The 16,883-nt window shown below is 44.0% G+C and overlaps 1 protein-coding gene and 1 pseudogene across 1 annotated transcript; one reads left to right on the top strand and one right to left on the bottom strand.

The window, feature by feature from the left end:
- The first annotated feature begins 1,136 nt into the window (after positions 1-1,136).
- Positions 1,137-13,459, top strand: LOC142959980 (transmembrane prolyl 4-hydroxylase-like). The gene is made up of 9 exons (XM_076101519.1): positions 1,137-2,060; positions 3,178-3,259; positions 7,954-8,150; positions 8,245-8,335; positions 10,078-10,240; positions 10,320-10,505; positions 11,027-11,117; positions 11,794-11,917; positions 12,315-13,459. Exons 1-9 carry the CDS (start codon positions 1,698-1,700, stop codon positions 12,530-12,532), a joined length of 1,515 nt encoding a protein of 504 aa, XP_075957634.1. The 5' UTR covers positions 1,137-1,697; the 3' UTR covers positions 12,533-13,459.
- On the bottom strand, positions 3,668-5,549 carry LOC142950888 (secreted frizzled-related protein 5-like; annotated as a pseudogene).
- Positions 13,460-16,883: the final 3,424 nt, after the last annotated feature.

Here is a 16,883-nt window from a genome sequence, read left to right as displayed (position 1 = left end):
ATTGACTAACAAAGTAACAAGTACAGGAATTAAAGTCCAGATTTATAGAGGCATAACTTTATAAAGCTTGGCAATTGGCGCCACCTCCTGACAATGATAAACGGTATCCCTCTTGAATATTATTAAATATCATTCACAGTTTGAGGGTTGGTTAGTTGTCGATAACAAAGAGGCTCTATTACAGTATGAGGAAAATGTAGCTTGTAAACATACAAACTGGAGGTGCCGGGTTGGAAAGAGGAGGATATTCGGAGGGTTCGGTTTAGAAGGGTTAAGGAGACAGGGACGGTGTAATAGTTTAAAAATCTGACTCCTGTAGTCTCCCAAACTTTAAAATAACCCTGGTTTCCAACTTTAAAATGCAATTCTTTAGTGTTAGAGTTCTCCTTTAAGAATATATCCAGCCTAGAATTATACCATGTCCCTGTAACATGAAGGGAAGGCTAATCAAATTAATATCGCATGAAACTGAACAATTTAATAACACAATGATGTATGAATTAAAAGATAATAATAACCCCTCCTGTGCTGTGCAGTGGTGTAAAGTAGGCCTATATTTATCAAAATACTGTACTTATGGACATTTTTTGTGGTACTTGTAGTAATTGTAAGTATTTAATTGTATGCTACTTAACTAATGTCACATATCAGAGTCAAATACTGCACTTCTTACTCCACTATATTTTTTTGACAGCTAGCCTACTAAGTGTAGTACTTCTGTACTTTTATTAAAGTAGAATGTTTAACGCAGAACTTGTCCTAGATCCGAGTAGAGTACTGTTGTATGGGTACTTTTGCTTAGATACTACAAGGAACTTTCATTTCGGTGTTGTTTTTGGCGGTCCCTGTGGACAAAAGTCGTATTGTTTTCCTAGCACCAGACTCCCTTTAGAAAACCTCTAATTTTACTGCATCTGTTTTACAACCAGTTAAAAGTTCCTCATAGTAACTTTACGTAAAAATATATAAATCGGTTTTTTATTCCACATCTTCCATATAGTGGTCCGTCCTGGTTCAGACCATATTTTTGCCCCGGCGTTGACCGTTAGAGGCCGTTAACGGTTTCACTGTGCAACCGGAAACGGAACCAACGGCTTCTCTGCAGTCGTTAGTTTTGTCCGTTGTTGTTAGGCAGGTTGTCAGGGGCAGCGCACCAGCTAAGCTAACCTGTAGCTAGCCTGTAATAGCTAACACGGGATTTAAGGGACTTCAGTTAATGATGACACATTTATTTATCAAAGAAAACGACTCGGAGCTGCCATGTTTCTTCGTGTTGAAGCAGAAGGGACGACAATGTCGATTTTTTTTTATCGAAACAGCTCGTTAGTTAGCTAGCTAGGTTTAGCTAACATCAAGCTAACGCTACGAAACAGAGGTGTGATAAAGACGTTGTCAGTATCGTTGCCTCGTAAATAGATATATATCCAGTATACATATATATAATAGTACTTAATAATGTAATATAAGAGTCTCCTGAATGATGATACTACTTTATATTAATATTCTCTCTTCTTTCATTGTTTGTACATGCATTGTAAAAGGGTCAATATTGGCATAACTTTGTTAATTTAATCTAATAATCAGTTTATAGGTTTTACCCTATAACATCTGCCTCTTGGGACTACAGATACAGTTTGTATTAATGTGCACTGTCCCTTATCAAATAAACCAATAAATAAATTAAGAAAAAAAAGACAATGGAAGAAGAAGCTCAGGAAGATTTAATGGAGGAGGAGGAGGAACAAGAAGAACATGACGAAGACGACGTGCCATCATCGTCCCTCAAAGCTCCGTTTCGCGCCTCCACCAGAATGCAGATCCAGAGAAGTAATGTCTGCTCTCGTGCTTACTTCGTGGTGGTTATGGTGTTCTTCCACGTGTACATCGTGAACGTCATCGGCCTGCTACTCTACGTGCACTACAACAACGGGCCCGGGGATGTGGTCAGCGGCGACGGGGCCAAACCAGAGGTCAGCACTAGCGGAGCCTCAAGAGAGGAGCTCCACATGGAGGAGGACTACAGTCAGAGCTTCAGTCTGCCACGCATCGAGGGGATACGGGTAAGAAAAATGACATAAATTCAGTACGATAATCACTGATGGACGATCTTACAGTCCTTGCTAGTGCCACCCATACACAAGTACCACTAGTGCCACCCATGCACAAGTACCACTAGTGCCACCCATGCACAAGTACCGCCAGTGCCACCCATACACAAGTACCGCCAGTGCCACCCATGCACAAGTACCACTAGTGCCACCCATACACAAGTACCACTAGTGCCACCCATGCACAAGTACCGCCAGTGCCACCCATACACAAGTACCACTAGTGCCACCCATGCACAAGTACCACTAGTGCCACCCATACACAAGTACCGCCAGTGCCACCCATACACAAGTACCGCCAGTGCCACCCATACACAAGTACCGCCAGTGCCACCCATACACAAGTACCACTAGTGCCACCCATGCACAAGTACCGCCAGTGCCACCCATACACAAGTACCGCCAGTGCCACCCATACACAAGTACCGCCAGTGCCACCCATACACAAGTACCGCCAGTGCCACCCATGCACAAGTACCGCCAGTGCCACCCATGCACAAGTACCGCTAGTGCCACCCATACACAAGTACCGCCAGTGCCACCCATACACAAGTACCGCCAGTGCCACCCATGCACAAGTACCGCCAGTGCCACCCATGCACAAGTACCGCTAGTGCCACCCATACACAAGTACCGCCAGTGCCACCCATACACAAGTACCGCCAGTGCCACCCATGCACAAGTACCGCCAGTGCCACCCATACACAAGTACCGCCAGTGCCACCCATACACAAGTACCGCAAGTGCCACCCATACACAAGTACCGCTAGTGCCAGCCATGCACAAGTACCGCCAGTGCCACCCATGCACAAGTACTGCAAGTGCCACCCATGCACAAGTACCGCCAGTGCCACCCATGCACAAGTACCGCTAGTGCCACCCATGCACAAGTACCGCTAGTGCCACCCATGCACAAGTACCGCTAGTGCCACCCATATACGAGTACTGATATTTTACATGCATCAGATTTCAAACTAAACATATTTTAATGTGACATAGAGCCACTGTAGCTCTGCCCATGCATTTAAACCTCTTGCATGTGATGACGATGCTTATTGTCCGTCTACAGGTGGGACATGTCCAGCAGGTGTCCCTCGTGCCAGACCGAACCCACGAGATGAGGACGCTCAGCCTGAAACCTCTGCTCTTTGGTAAGTGCACTGCAGTCTTTTATCTGCTCTTCATAAATGTATGACATTTCATGGGGTCTTTACAACACACGCGTTTAATTATTCTCAAAGCCGTACAAATATAGACCAGCAATTATTTACTTAAAATTCACAGATATATACATTTTCTATTAAACATCTTTTTATTTCTTTGACCTCCACTTCCTGAGTGACACAGTGTTGGTACTTCATGAGTTGCACATCTCCACCATAACCACAGAAGTTTGCGTGATAATTTGCACAATTCACAGTCGGTAGGTTTATAGTTGATTTCTAAATGCTACACACACTTTGCAGCCGTTTATTTAATGCAATTAAATAATTAATTGCAATCAATTAATGCACCTCAGTTATTTTTTGAATCTTCTGACCTATATATAGCACACGATCCTAGCTCCTGCATCTGTGATGTTTCCACTTGCGCGCGGCTGCCACCAGGTTCTTGTCCCGTCTTTGCCAGGCATACCAGGCCTTGGTGGCCACCAGGCGCTCCCCCTGCACCGTGCCCGTCACCAGGAAGGCTCCGCCTCGCGGGCTGCGCCGCGTCATGTTCCTCACGCAGGTGGCGTCCCGCTCCAGCCACAGCTGTACGCGGGAGCGGATCTGCCCGCCGATCAGGGGTCCGTGCTTCAGGACGTCCAGTTTGGCGGCCAGCGAGAACTGAGACAAGCTCACCGGGCTGAACTTGAGCCGAATCAGACGCAGTTTCACGACTAGGGAAGGAAAAGAAGATAAAACACAAACCGTGATGAGTGGCGTCAACTTCTCCAGGAGCCGTGTGCTCTTTGTGTTGATTAATTGTCCAAAATTATTGGAAAGCTGAGGACAAAAAGGCAGAAGAAGGTGACAAAATATTGATACTCACCAAAATCACTCTGACAAAAGGTGTCCAGTGTGTCTTTTGAAGAGGCGGCCTCCTCCAGCTCACAGTCCCGACAGCTCGCCTGAGGCACTGAAACGGTAAAACCGCTATTTAAATGGTTTGTTGAACGAAGCTGACTGAAGCGTATGCGTCTATGTAGCCGGATTCTTACCTCTACGTCCTCCTGTGTGAGCGGAGCCGTTGGTGATGGAGGAGATGCACATCAGGTGGTCTGCAGGATACTGGTCGCAGTGCAGAATGTCCGGCCACGGGTAGCCATAACAACTCATGATCGGTGCACAGCTGTCCCGCACAGACTCGCACAAACTCCTGCAGGGCGATATGAACCTGACGAAGAAGAGTATTGGGGGGGGGGGGGACTAGTGGACTGGATTCAATCACGTTTGGTTGTTTGTTTTTCTTTAAACTGAGACGTGCTAACGTGAGGAAAAGGAGATTATAGTGCTTTGACGGAGGTTTCGCCTCAGATACAGGCATCGCTCTGTATAGCTTTCAAACAGGTGTTAACCTGTGATGACCCTGCTTAACTTTGTAGTTAATCTTAGTATCTTTTTTTATACTATGAATCTGGCTACTATACTACAAAACCAAAAGCTTGTCCTGTGAATATCACAGTTCCTACAAACTCAAACTTAAAACGGTTGACCGTAGGGCTGGGCGATAATTTAAAATGATCATTACTTCAATGGAAGCGTATAGTGATGAAATCATATGTGGAGATATCGTTCTACACAATAACGTCGTCTAAATTGATCAAAAACAAGCACGTACAAACTTGAATTTCTCAGAAAATCAGATTTTTCTGCACTCAATTTTCTTAATTTAGTGAAATAATAGGACTTTTAAGTATTTAATTCCCACAAGAGTTTACAAAACAATGTGGTTATTTCATATTTATTTATCAGCCTACCTGATAACTCGCAATAGTTATTGTTTTGGTTGCCAAAGTTGACAATATTTGTCAATAGAAGAGGAAATCCCGTTTTCGTGTGAACGTACCTGTCGAGGCAGAGCGGTGCAAAGAGGGAGCAGAGGAAGATGCGGGCGTCAGGGTGACACTCTGGCGAGCAGCGGCAGCCAGCTGGCGCTCTGTTGGACCGCCTCGGCCGGAGACTCGTGGCCCAGCAGGTTGGGCATCCTCATGGTGTCGTAGCCGATGTTTTGGCACAAGGCCATGCCCGACGGGATGGGAATGCAGTGGGAGGAACTGCCCCGCGACCCCCACCACGGTCCGCCTTCACCTGCAGAGAGCGTGGACCTGAAGCCGGCGGCTCCACGAGGACCGAGAGCTTTGGTGCTGCTCGGCCCGGCGAGCAGAAGGAGAAGCAACAGTAGGGAGGATGGATGGGAGGACTTTGTGATAGAAGGAGGGCAGAGCACCGCAGTCATCCTGCGGTGGAGGGCTGGGAAAAGGAGGAGCAGTCCTGAAGTCGGGTGAATGAAGCCCCCTGTGTGACAATGCAGGAGAGGCTGGAGGGATAGGTGTATTTATAGTGGGGCGGTGATTTGCATAGGAAGGGGAGGCGTAGGAACAAAGAGGTGGGCCACACATTACTGTGTTTCTGGAGATGTGGATCCACTTGTATTTGATGTCAGATGTAAGTGTGTTTGACAGCTAAAGGTCTGTTAGGTAGATGATTCAGTGTTTGGATATTTCGGGGTGTCTGCCATCTCCACAGAGACTGGCCCTCATGCAGTGAAACTCCTCCAACCCTGTCCCGCCCTGACCTCAGTGCTGTTACTTTATTTATTCATCTTATCCACCTCACCTGCTGAGAGGGACGTTGTTATGGATCCTTATTGCTCACGAGAGACAGAAGATGATATATAATAAACCATAATAGCAAGGAGACAGTAGAGCTGCCCTGCAGAGCGATAACCTTCCAAGAGACGATGATCAACATGCAGAAACTCTCGCATGTGAAACCCGATCTTCAACGAATAGCTGATCGACAGAAAGTTAATCAGCACTTATTTTAATAACCGATTCATCGTTTAAAGACGGGGAAACTGCCCCAAAATTCACTGATTGCATCTCCTCCACTGTGAGGCCTTGTCCTACATTATACTAAACTGAACACTTCATCATCACCTCTGGGACATCATGACGGGAATCTTCCACTATTTACAGATTTCTTTTTTCATTAACCAGATGATGAATCGAATAAATAGAGAAATGAATCTGCAGATACTGGATAGAATCTGTAGCTGCTGCTCTTGTGTGGACACAAACAGAATCGGTGTCGCCCTGCTGCGTAGCCGTGACCTGATTCCTCTCCAGACAAGCAGGTCACTTCCTTTCCGGGGGGGGGGGGGGGTGTTCGGTCCAACTTCATTCATATCAGTTATCCAGATTAATGCGGCTTGACTGGACAATAGGGATTAACCAAGTTGGGTACAGTGTAAAAAAGACACGGGTGACAAACAAGGTCTCTACTTTAACAGGCAGCCAACCTGCCGGAAGCCTTTCATTACGAGAGGAAGTGACCACGACACGTAGTTTGAGCCCTCACACAGAGATATGAATACATGTGTCGACTAGAACACATAAAATAGGACTTTCTGCTGGTGTAACTAATTCTCTAGGAACATTAGAGACCAAGATGGAGCTGAAATGTTGAGAAAATTAGAGCAAATAAAGACAAGAGATTGACTACTTTGAGTGGGTTAGAACAACTTTACTAATGAATAGATGTGAATAATCAATCTGATTCTCTTACTGCTTTGTGCTAATTGATAATAAAAACTACAGACTCCCAGAAGCCCTCACTGTTTCCACCGTCGCTCATTAAACCCGCCCGTGGGAGAGGTTCTATATTACAAATGGCTCCCTGGGGACTGACGGAGGGGAATAGCTCCGTCTCATTATATAGATGCACTCTATACTGAATACATTCACTGGAGAGCTCCTGTACTCAACACCTACTGAAATCCGGGCCAAGACTTCCCTTTTGGGCTGCTAGCTCGTTGATGACTTATTAGACACTTGAGATGTGGAGCTGGAGTTGGGAGACGACGTCTTAGACCGGATTGTTCCACAAGTAGCCAGTTTAAGAGCTCATTTTAAACCATCTGCATGATTTTCTTAGCACAGATCAAATGAGCTTGTTCTGAGTCCACGTTTCACTGAGATGAGATTCGTCTCTCTTTTTTTAGGGCATACACATGCTAATCATGCTACTATTAGCATACACTGATCAAACTGCCGCTTCACACTGAGAAGGTTTTGTTGGGCAATCTAAAGTAATCCATTTAGTCTGACAGATCAAGCGACTAGAGATCTTCTAATCCACTTAAGTCACATCGCTCACCGTCTCAGGTGTGTGTGTGTGTGTGGGGGGGGGGGGGGGGGGGGGGGGGGATTTAAAAGAAAGATGACCGGTGTGAGGTTCCCGTGTGTTTGCTGCCCAGTCGTCATGTGTGATCTTCACCAGTTAAACTGGGAATGAACCCAGGACGTCAGCCTCACTTTGCATGTTTTTGATGAGCGTTGCATAATCTCCAAGGAGCTCTCTTTGATCGATGGTACATCCTTGATCCTCGCTCTAATCTCGGGCAGACAGAGGGGCCTGCTGGTGTCACGATAATATGGCTCTTTCATTTCCATAATTGTGTGTTTGGTAGTTAATTTGTGCTTTAAAATAAGTCCACTGAGAGTTTTTCCAGTCGAAAAGACTCTCATGAAAACGGAGAATGTGAATTAAATGCGTCTCCATTTCAAATCTTCTGAAAGGCTTCTGAAGCACCACACATGTCCTAACATCCGCTGTCTGTCTCCTCTGGTCCCGTCCAGAGGTGCCCGGCTTCCTGTCGGAGGAGGAGTGCCGGGTGGTGGTGCAGCTGGCTCAGCTCAAGGGTCTGATGGAGAGCCGGACCACGGCACCGGGTCGGGGACCAGAGGAGTCCAGCCAGCCTCTGCTCTCCTTCAGCACGGAGGAGGTCTTCAGTCTGCTGGACCTGAACCAGGACGGGCTGCTGCAGAAGCAGGAGGTGAACTAGATCATTTAGGAGAAGTTTGATGAACTGTCAGAAGAGTGTTTGTTTAAAATGAGACAAAAAAACAACAACATTCTGGTCTCTGCAGATTGTGAGTCACTCGCGCTCTCGGGATGGAACCTGGTTGAACCCGGACAACTTACGGCACATACTCTCTGGTCTGGAAGCCCGTCCAACAGGTCAGTGTGTGTGTGTGTGTGTGTGTGTGTGTGTGTGTGTGTGTGTGTGTGTGTGTGTGTGTGTGTGTGTGTGTGTGTGTGTCAGGACGTTTGTGACTGATTCCACAAAGAGCACCGCATCAGTTCAGTTTTAGGGCCCATACATATGAATTTGTGAGACACAAAAGTTTTTTCCCGTGATTTGAAATGTAACTTTTTTCAACTTAAAGGATATTTTTTTAATCATGATTGAGCTCTTTGAGACACTGATATCTGAAGTAAAGTGGAGAGCAGAGATTCAGTCCAAATACAGAGATGCTGCTATTCACTTGTTAAAGCTAGTTGAAGCCCATCCTCCTCTGATTCTGAACTTTATAGGACTTTACTTCGTGTCTCTGCTGGTGAGAGTTAGTGTCTTTGTGAGGAGTGCCACCGATGTGACCCGACCCCATTGTGCCAGACCTCCCAGTCCGGATGTGCCCTCATCCTATCTCATTAAAAAACGGGTTATTCTCCAAACCCCCCTTTTTCTTAATTCCCCCCCCACACACACACACACCGGATCCCCCTCCCCCGTCCAGCTCTTCTCTGACCGCCCCCCCCCAGAGCTATTGTTGATGCTGGGCCGCGGTCTCCATTCAGCTGAGAGTAACCGCATAGGGTCGTAACAAAGAGAAGGGAGGCTGTTTATTGGAGTGTCCAGGAATTCAAAGACTGAAATGAAGCTGCATTCCAGGGTTCAGCTCCTTCTTTGGGCTCGACAGAGGGAAGCAGCTCAGTTCTCAAATCTGAAGCCGCAGCTTTCAGGCTTCACTAAACTGAGCAAACAGCTGTTTTATTCCTGTCCAAAGACGGACTGAGACACTTGTTTCATCATCACAATGTTACTCAAAGTCCCGCCAGTCATTTCTCTTCATGTTCCAACAGCTTTATTAAAAATAACCGGCAACTTCAGACAGAACTGTCATTGATTAATGGCCAAATTTGAGCCAGAGCCGTGCACATGTTTGGAACCAGTGGCGCCCCCTATTGAGGGGTTTCAAAGCAGTTTGTTCGTCATTGTCATGAAACATATCCTGCTTTTTGTCGTGCCACGCCCACTGGAGTGAAACTTTCAGGGTTTGTTTCAGGCTCTCTTGTGGACACGTCCTGCAAGTTTCACGACGATTGAACAAACAGTTGTGGAGTTAGGTCCACTGGTGTGCTGAGACATTAAAGACATTTTACTGCAATCAGACTTATGGTGTGAGGGACACTTTTCTAGGTTTGTGGGGTTTTTCTTCAAAATTCAAAATGGCAGAAAATACAGCAGGTGTACTTGCTTTTTGTAGAGCACATTGAGCTGGACATGTGTGTCAAATTTCAAGTCAGTCAGACTTAGGTTGTGAAGGGGCGTGGCCTTCCCAAAATCTTGCTTTTGGGCGTTTATTACATCATATTTCTTCATGTTTCTAGCTCGTTCCAACTCACGAGAATTTGAACTGCTTATTATTACTATTATCACAGTAAAAATAATAATAATAACATACCAACGTAAACTCATTCAGGCTCTGCCCATTCAGGACTTGAACCCTCATTAATCTGAACTGTAATCGACATGTTGCGTAACTGAAAGTCCATTCATGTCTGTTATCAGGTTATATTTTAACTGGACTATTATGTCCCAGGCTCCCAGCTACTGGAGGGATATAAATAGTCTACTGTGTGTGTGTGTGTGTGTGTGTGCGTGTGTGTGTGTGTGTGTGTGTGTGTGTGTGTGTCAGGGTTGCTGACCTTGGATGACTTCAGGCATGTCTACGATCAGTCTCAGCGTCCCGGACAGCAGCGGAGCGGGAAGCCACGGAGTCATTTCAAACAGAGAAACAAACACACGAGGCTTCACCAAGGACCAGGATCCCACCATGTGCTGCAGACCCTCAGGAACAGGTAACAACACACACACACACACTTTACAGTAGCAGCCCACACACTCTTGATTTATTATAAACTTGTATTTTTTGCTCAGACTGATCAGTCTGACTCGTCTGCCCTCCTCATTGGTCGAGCTGAGTGAGCCGCTGCAGGTGATTCGCTACGAGCACGGAGACTTCGGCGACGCCCACCACGACAGCGGCGCCTCTCGTTCAGAGACCACCTGCGCTCACTCTCGTCTGGCGGGGAACTCGTCCGCTCTGACGGAGGTGTCCTGCAGGTGTGTGTGACCGTGTGTGTTGTTATCTCGTATCAGACTGGACACACACACCTTCATCTCAAAGCTCACTGAGGATTTCATTTGAGAAGATGAAATAAATATCAGAAAGAGAATTATGACCTAAGCTCTAAGAATCTTATATAATCTATTTTTGTAGCTATAAATCATTTATTTCCTAATCATTTGAATCATTTCAACATCCATATAGATGACTATAACAAAGTTAAAATGAACTTGAAATTATTTTCTGGGCGATGGTAAAAAAATAAATTAAAAAGTTATTTTGTAAACTTGCTATGAATTCTTGTTCTTTTAAAAAATCTGAAGCAGCCAAGAAAACTGCAATGGGTGCATCTCTTTAAGAAAGTGCATTAATGCTGACTCATGTCCTGGTTTTAGGACTCTTTCCTGCAGCAGTCTGTTGCTCTGATAGCTACTGTTACTGGTACATGAAACTAAATAATGTATCTTTTGACTACGAGGAGACATGGTTTCATGTTTACCTCTCTTTTTCCTCCCAGGTATCTGACCGTGTTGTTCTACCTCAGCTCTGTAGAGGAAGGAGGTGAGACCACCTTTCCTGTGGCCGACAACCGCACCTATGAGGAGCAGGTGAGTGTGCTTCCACCTGTCACAGTTCTACTTTGACCTCTGTGATGATAAACGATGATAACTGAACATGACCTGAATGCTGCTGACGACACGCAGACGGAGCTGAACCACGACCAGGAATCTTTAAGGATGATTTATTGTCTTTATGCAACACAAGGAAGCACAACGAAATGCAGTTGTAGCTCATTTTCAACACAACAAAACAAAAACAGGAGAACATTCCTGTAGAGCATTTTTTGAACCTGCATCATAAGGAATGTAACAATTCTCTGTGCAGACAATATGGCCGACATCTTCACATTAAGAATTAAACATGAGGAAAAAAACATTGTCCATCAACTGTGACTATTTGAGCACCAAGCCTCATGATTGTAAACTCAGAGTCCTCCTCCTCTGGTCCTCCATCTCGACTCTCCTCTCTGGGGCAGTTTGGTCCGGCAGGTCTGGCTGGTTGGTCGGCCGTGGAGCGGTGATCGACTCAAAGTCCCCTCGCTTCCTTTACAGATGTTGATGAATGTATTCTGTTATACCATTAGTGATAAACACGTAAAACAACAACAAATAAAGACAAAAATGTAGCTAAATTCCTGGGAGCTACCGGGAGTTTACACCTAAGTGAACACTAGTGTGGCAGAATGAATGCTCAGACACTCGGTCACCGTGTTGTGGGTCCTAGGCGCTGGTCCAGGATGGAGTGGACTTGACGGACACCCAGCAGACGTGTGTCAGAGGGAACATGAGAATAAAACCCGCTGCCGGGACGGCTCTGCTCTGGTACAACCACCTCTCAGATGGAAGAGGTGAGGAGGCTTATGATCATTGTGTTTAATCCTAAAAGAAATGTGTCGCCCACATCGGTTATGTAAACCCTGTGAGAAAATGAGTCGTGGGAAAAGAGGGTCAGCTGATGATCGACTGAGAATCAAGTTCTGTCTAATTGAAGTTTAGAAAGTCCTTAAGGGGAGACACTACAGGTGAATAAGGTAAAAAATGAAATGAATAGATATCAACATGAAACTTCCACAGTTAACTACTTTAATTAAGACTATTATTTTTTGTATTACATGTTTTCTGAAATGTTCTGTTTAAATATGTAAATGAGGCGTTATCTAATGGTAACTTTTGGTGAATTTAGTAGAAATCTACAGACGTAAACAAGCAGAGTAGTAAAATAAATGCCCCCCCCCCCCCCCCCAGGTTGGATGGGTGAGCTGGATGAGTACTCTCTGCACGGTGACTGCCCGGTGAGCCGTGGGATGAAGTGGACGGCCAACAGCTGGGTGAACGTGGACCCGGACCACCAGCAGCAGGCCCGCTACCAGAGACTAGTTGCTCAAAGGCATCGAGCGAAGTCGGGCATGGAGGAGCACTACCAACCGCTCTCACACAGCGACCTCCTCCACCAGGACCTATAGCCGGACGGAGCCACCGCCATCTAAAAGAACTTGAGTCCGTTATGAAGCCGGTGAGGCCTGACAGATGTTTTTATGTCTGTAGTCGAAATGAAAATTGCACAAAAACAGCATCCCAGATATCTTCAGATAACGTGTCTCGCTTCATATTATGTCACTCACGCTGCTTTGATGTCCACATTTACTTCATACAAAAGTACATTTAATCATGAAAGTTTATATAGATTCCGATGTAGAGTTGAGGACAACAGAATACATGGTTTTCGGTTCATAAATAACAAATACATATGAATTAAACTTTTTAAAATGTGCTGCCAACCTCTATTAAATAGGTCCTATTAAATAAGATAAACAATAAGAATAACATATATATATATATATATATATATATATATATATATATAATAATGTGTATATATATATTTATATGGATATATATGTATGTATATATATTTATATGGATATCCTAATGTGAGCTGGACAAGATACAGTCATGTCTAAGAGATACGCCTCCTCACCAGTCTTCCATTTATGTTTACTAGGTTTTTATTTATTTATTGTTATAGTTATAATTAAAGCCTTTTGGTACGAGTCATATCAAAGTATTCATCTGTGAATGTGTTCTGTTCTTCATCTTCCAGAGTTCATGAGCTTTTATCATGAAATGTTATTCAAGGGTTTGATCTCTCTCTCCATCCTTCAGGTGTTATTCAAACTGAGGTCTTTGATATTCTAAAATATTGTCTTTCCTATCCTCACGTCACATATTTAATTATCTGAGAGTATTTATTTATTTATTTAATTTGAGTGTTATTTAAGTTAAAGGAATGTGTATTTATTATAGCTTGATGTTGCACTTGAGTCTTTCACTGTATTTTAATGTATTTTTTTCTTCTGTGTTACGAAACATATAAAGCAATGTTTTACTTGTGTAGTTGTGAGTGTGATCAATCTTTGAAACCGTTTGATATATAGTCGGTGTCCACTAGATGTCGCCCAATGTCAAATACACCACTGCAAGATGAGCATGAGGCAGTATAATCATGTTAGCATCAGTTCCTATGGACTCACTACATCTGGAAGTGTATATGTCATATTATTGGCTCACTCTTTCTAATGTCCTGCAGCAATTGAAAAAATACCCTACTTTTTTGATGGCACCTGCGAAAAAACTCTTTAAACCACAAACATCCTCTTTTAGGTTTTTACTCCTATAATAAACAGACCAGTGGACATTGTAGCGGGCTGACTTCTGTACAAACTTAACCGACTTCACTGAGAAGAGGTTTTGTAGTAACGACTAAAACGGGCAGCAAATGTAACAACTTTATGCTTCATCACAGTGTAGAAAAGCACATTGCTGTATCACCAGATTAGTGGCAACTTTTTTGGGCTTGTTGAGTTATCAAACTAGCAGATGGCTGACTAGCTTGATAATTTCACCATGCTTTAATGCTACACTGATTATAGAAAATGGGCCGGTGGTCAGGGGCAGTGCTGTGTCTAACGGTCCCTCCGTATCACACTCTGCCGCCCAGAAGAACGATAAGCTAACTAGCGGATAGTTGGCTAGGTGTCTTGCTTGCTTGATGCTAGATTTTAATGCTACACTGGTTACACAAAATGGGCTGAACAGCGGGCTGGTGGTCAGCGGCAGTGCTGCGTCTACTGGTCGAAGGACAAGTTAACTAGCGGATAGCTGGCTAGTTTTCTAGCTTGCTTGATGCTAGATTTTAATACTACACTGGTTACAGAAAATGGGTCGAACAGTGGACTGGTGGTCGTTGGAGCTGCGTATGCTCTCTTCCCAGGCTAACATTAGCCTACTTAGCTAACTAGCCAGCCAATCCATCACTGGCGCCGCATACGCTATCTTCCCAAGCTAACATTAGCCTACTTAGCTTACTAGCCAGCCAATCAGTCGCTGGAGCCGCATACGCTATCTTCCCAAGCTAACATTAGCCTACTTAGCTAACTAGCCAGCCTCGTACTCTCTCTTCCCAAGCTAACTTTAGCCTACTAGCTCACACTTAACAGTCCAACTGATTTTATACTATTATAATGACCACAGAAACAGTTCTAAGTGTGTTCTAATGTGTCTAGTTATTATTTGCATGATTTTTTTTTCAGGTCAAGGACATACGCAGGGTAAAAACCCCATCCTTGTGACTCCTCTCTCCACAGAGCGGTGCTGCTGATGCTGTGCGCACTTGTGCTGCGCACTGCAGCCAATCAGAGCAGCCGGTTGGTAGAGCGTCCGTCAGAGAGAACCGACCGTGGAGCGGATCATCGACACTCTCTCAGACCGTCGAACCCGCAGCATCATGTACACATCCACGGACGTCTGATCTGGGGACTGGTTATTTTTTTGGGTTATTTAAATACCCACAGAGAGATCTTCACCTCCAAGGCGCAGTATCATTTCCATCTAACCGTCATCCATGAGATTCTTCAGGCTTACCTTCAAGTGCTTCGTCGACTGCTTTTGATTCTCCCTTTGTCAACGGCTGAACTGACTGACGGTTGCTTCTGTGACGTTTTTTTTTTCTCCCCCAAATCTCTTGGCCGAGCTAAAAGGGTTTCGAACACCAAAAAAAAAAAAAACTACGATTTTGAAGATTTTTTTTGAAGTAGATAAGAAACAGAACATAAAAGAGGCAGCTGGAGCTTCGACCGAGTGCTGCCTCTCTCTGAGCCCGCCGGGGTGCGTCGTTAGCCGGGGGGGGAAAAGCCACATCCATCAAACTTCAGCTGCAGCCACCAGCCAGCTTCTTGCTTTTTTCAACAAAAAAACAAATAAAAATAGAAAATAAAGAATAAGATTCATCGCGTGCTGCTTGCTCAACAACAATGTCACCAGAGTTGGAAGAGAATAACCAAGGTGAGTGTGTGAGTGTGTGTGTGTGTGTGTGTGTGTGTCAGTAATGTATTTATTACACCATATTTTTAAACCACCAGCTACAACAGAACCACATGCTGATGAGTTATTGGACCACAGCTTTGACTTTATTCTATGAGAGCAGACTCTTAATTAACCTCAGTCTGTGTTCATCACCACAGTGTGTGTATATATATATATATATATATATATATATATATATACACTTAAAGAGGTCAGGACATTTATTGATGCTCTGGTCAACTTAGAGATGCTTCTATAACACGTCTTCTATCAGACTAGAGGAAAGAAAACATCAGAAATACACATTTAGGTGTTTTTATTTTACTACTTTGTCTGTTTACGTCTGTAGATTTCTCCTAAATTCACCAAAAGTTACCTTTACATAATGCCTAATTTGCATATTTAAACACAACATTTCAGAAAACTTGTAATACAATAATAATCCTCTTACTGTGAGTGATGAAGTGGTGAAGTTTCATGGTGATATCTATGAGTTCATGTGTTCACCTGTAGAGTCTCTAAATGTCTGTAATGTAACTAAACGTCTCTTTAAAGGACGTTTCCTATAAATGAGTTTGTTCTCAGACTCTGATGATAAATCTCCACTTCAGCAGCTCTTACATTCACCAAACTTCACTCTTTCATTCCTCTCTGTGTGCTGAAGGTTCACACATCACTCACACACACTCATTTATACATTTATTAATATAAACATGGAGGAAATAGATTTCTATACGTCTGTTGTGCATTTTTTCTCATTTATGGAGTGATACAACATATATCAAGAATTTTGAACCTGACTTTATTCAATGTTCACATTTCTGTTCTGGAAATGTATGAAAATGAGCACATATTTAATAAGATAGTGCTTTATTTGCCAAACAGAACATTTCAAAAAGAAAACGTGCAATACAAAAAATGATCATCTTACTGTCCGTGATCAACTGCTGAAGTTTCATGCTGATATCTATTTTTTCTTTTACTCTATTCACCTGCAGTGCTGACTCAACTAAACAGCATGTTGAAGCTGATAATAAGGTGCTAAAACACAGGACACTTGTTCCTCCAACCAATCATTGTCAAATATTTACATCAGCATCATGACAGCATCATCACTTAGTAAACTGAGGTGACTCATCAGTCTGTTTGTAAAGCAGAGGCAGCTATTCATAGAAACACGCACACAAATAGCTTTAACAAAGGAAATCTGTTGAGATGAAATAATCACATGTGTAGATCTTCCTCAAGTTTTGCTCCGTAGATGCTGATATCACTTACCCCCCCCCCACACACACCTCAAACTGCTCTGATCTGGATTCAGCTGCCTCGCTTTGCATCCAGCGGCACGCAGTGACTGACGCTGGATGTCGTATAATGGCACTAATGAAGCGACACGTTGCCTTTTTGTATTTTGGTGTTTCACATGCATTTGATCTGTGTGTGTGTGTGTGT

This window comes from Anarhichas minor, unplaced genomic scaffold, assembly GCF_050575085.1.
Source record: "Anarhichas minor isolate MPS153535 unplaced genomic scaffold, ASM5057508v1 ptg000003l, whole genome shotgun sequence".
Lineage (NCBI taxonomy): Eukaryota > Metazoa > Chordata > Actinopteri > Perciformes > Anarhichadidae > Anarhichas > Anarhichas minor.
The sequence above is the reverse complement of the archived record's forward strand: the minus strand, read 5'-3'. Positions and strand labels throughout refer to the sequence as shown.

Excerpts from the sequence above, each read along its gene's own strand:
- LOC142959980 (XM_076101519.1), top strand. The coding sequence starts at position 1,698 with ATGGAAGAAGAAGCTCAGGAAGATTTAATGGAGGAGGAGGAGGAACAA. Across the intron at positions 3,260-7,953 it reads CCTGAAACCTCTGCTCTTTG|AGGTGCCCGGCTTCCTGTCG; the intron begins GTAAGTGCACTG and ends GGTCCCGTCCAG. Across the intron at positions 11,918-12,314 it reads CCACCTCTCAGATGGAAGAG|GTTGGATGGGTGAGCTGGAT; the intron begins GTGAGGAGGCTT and ends CCCCCCCCCCAG.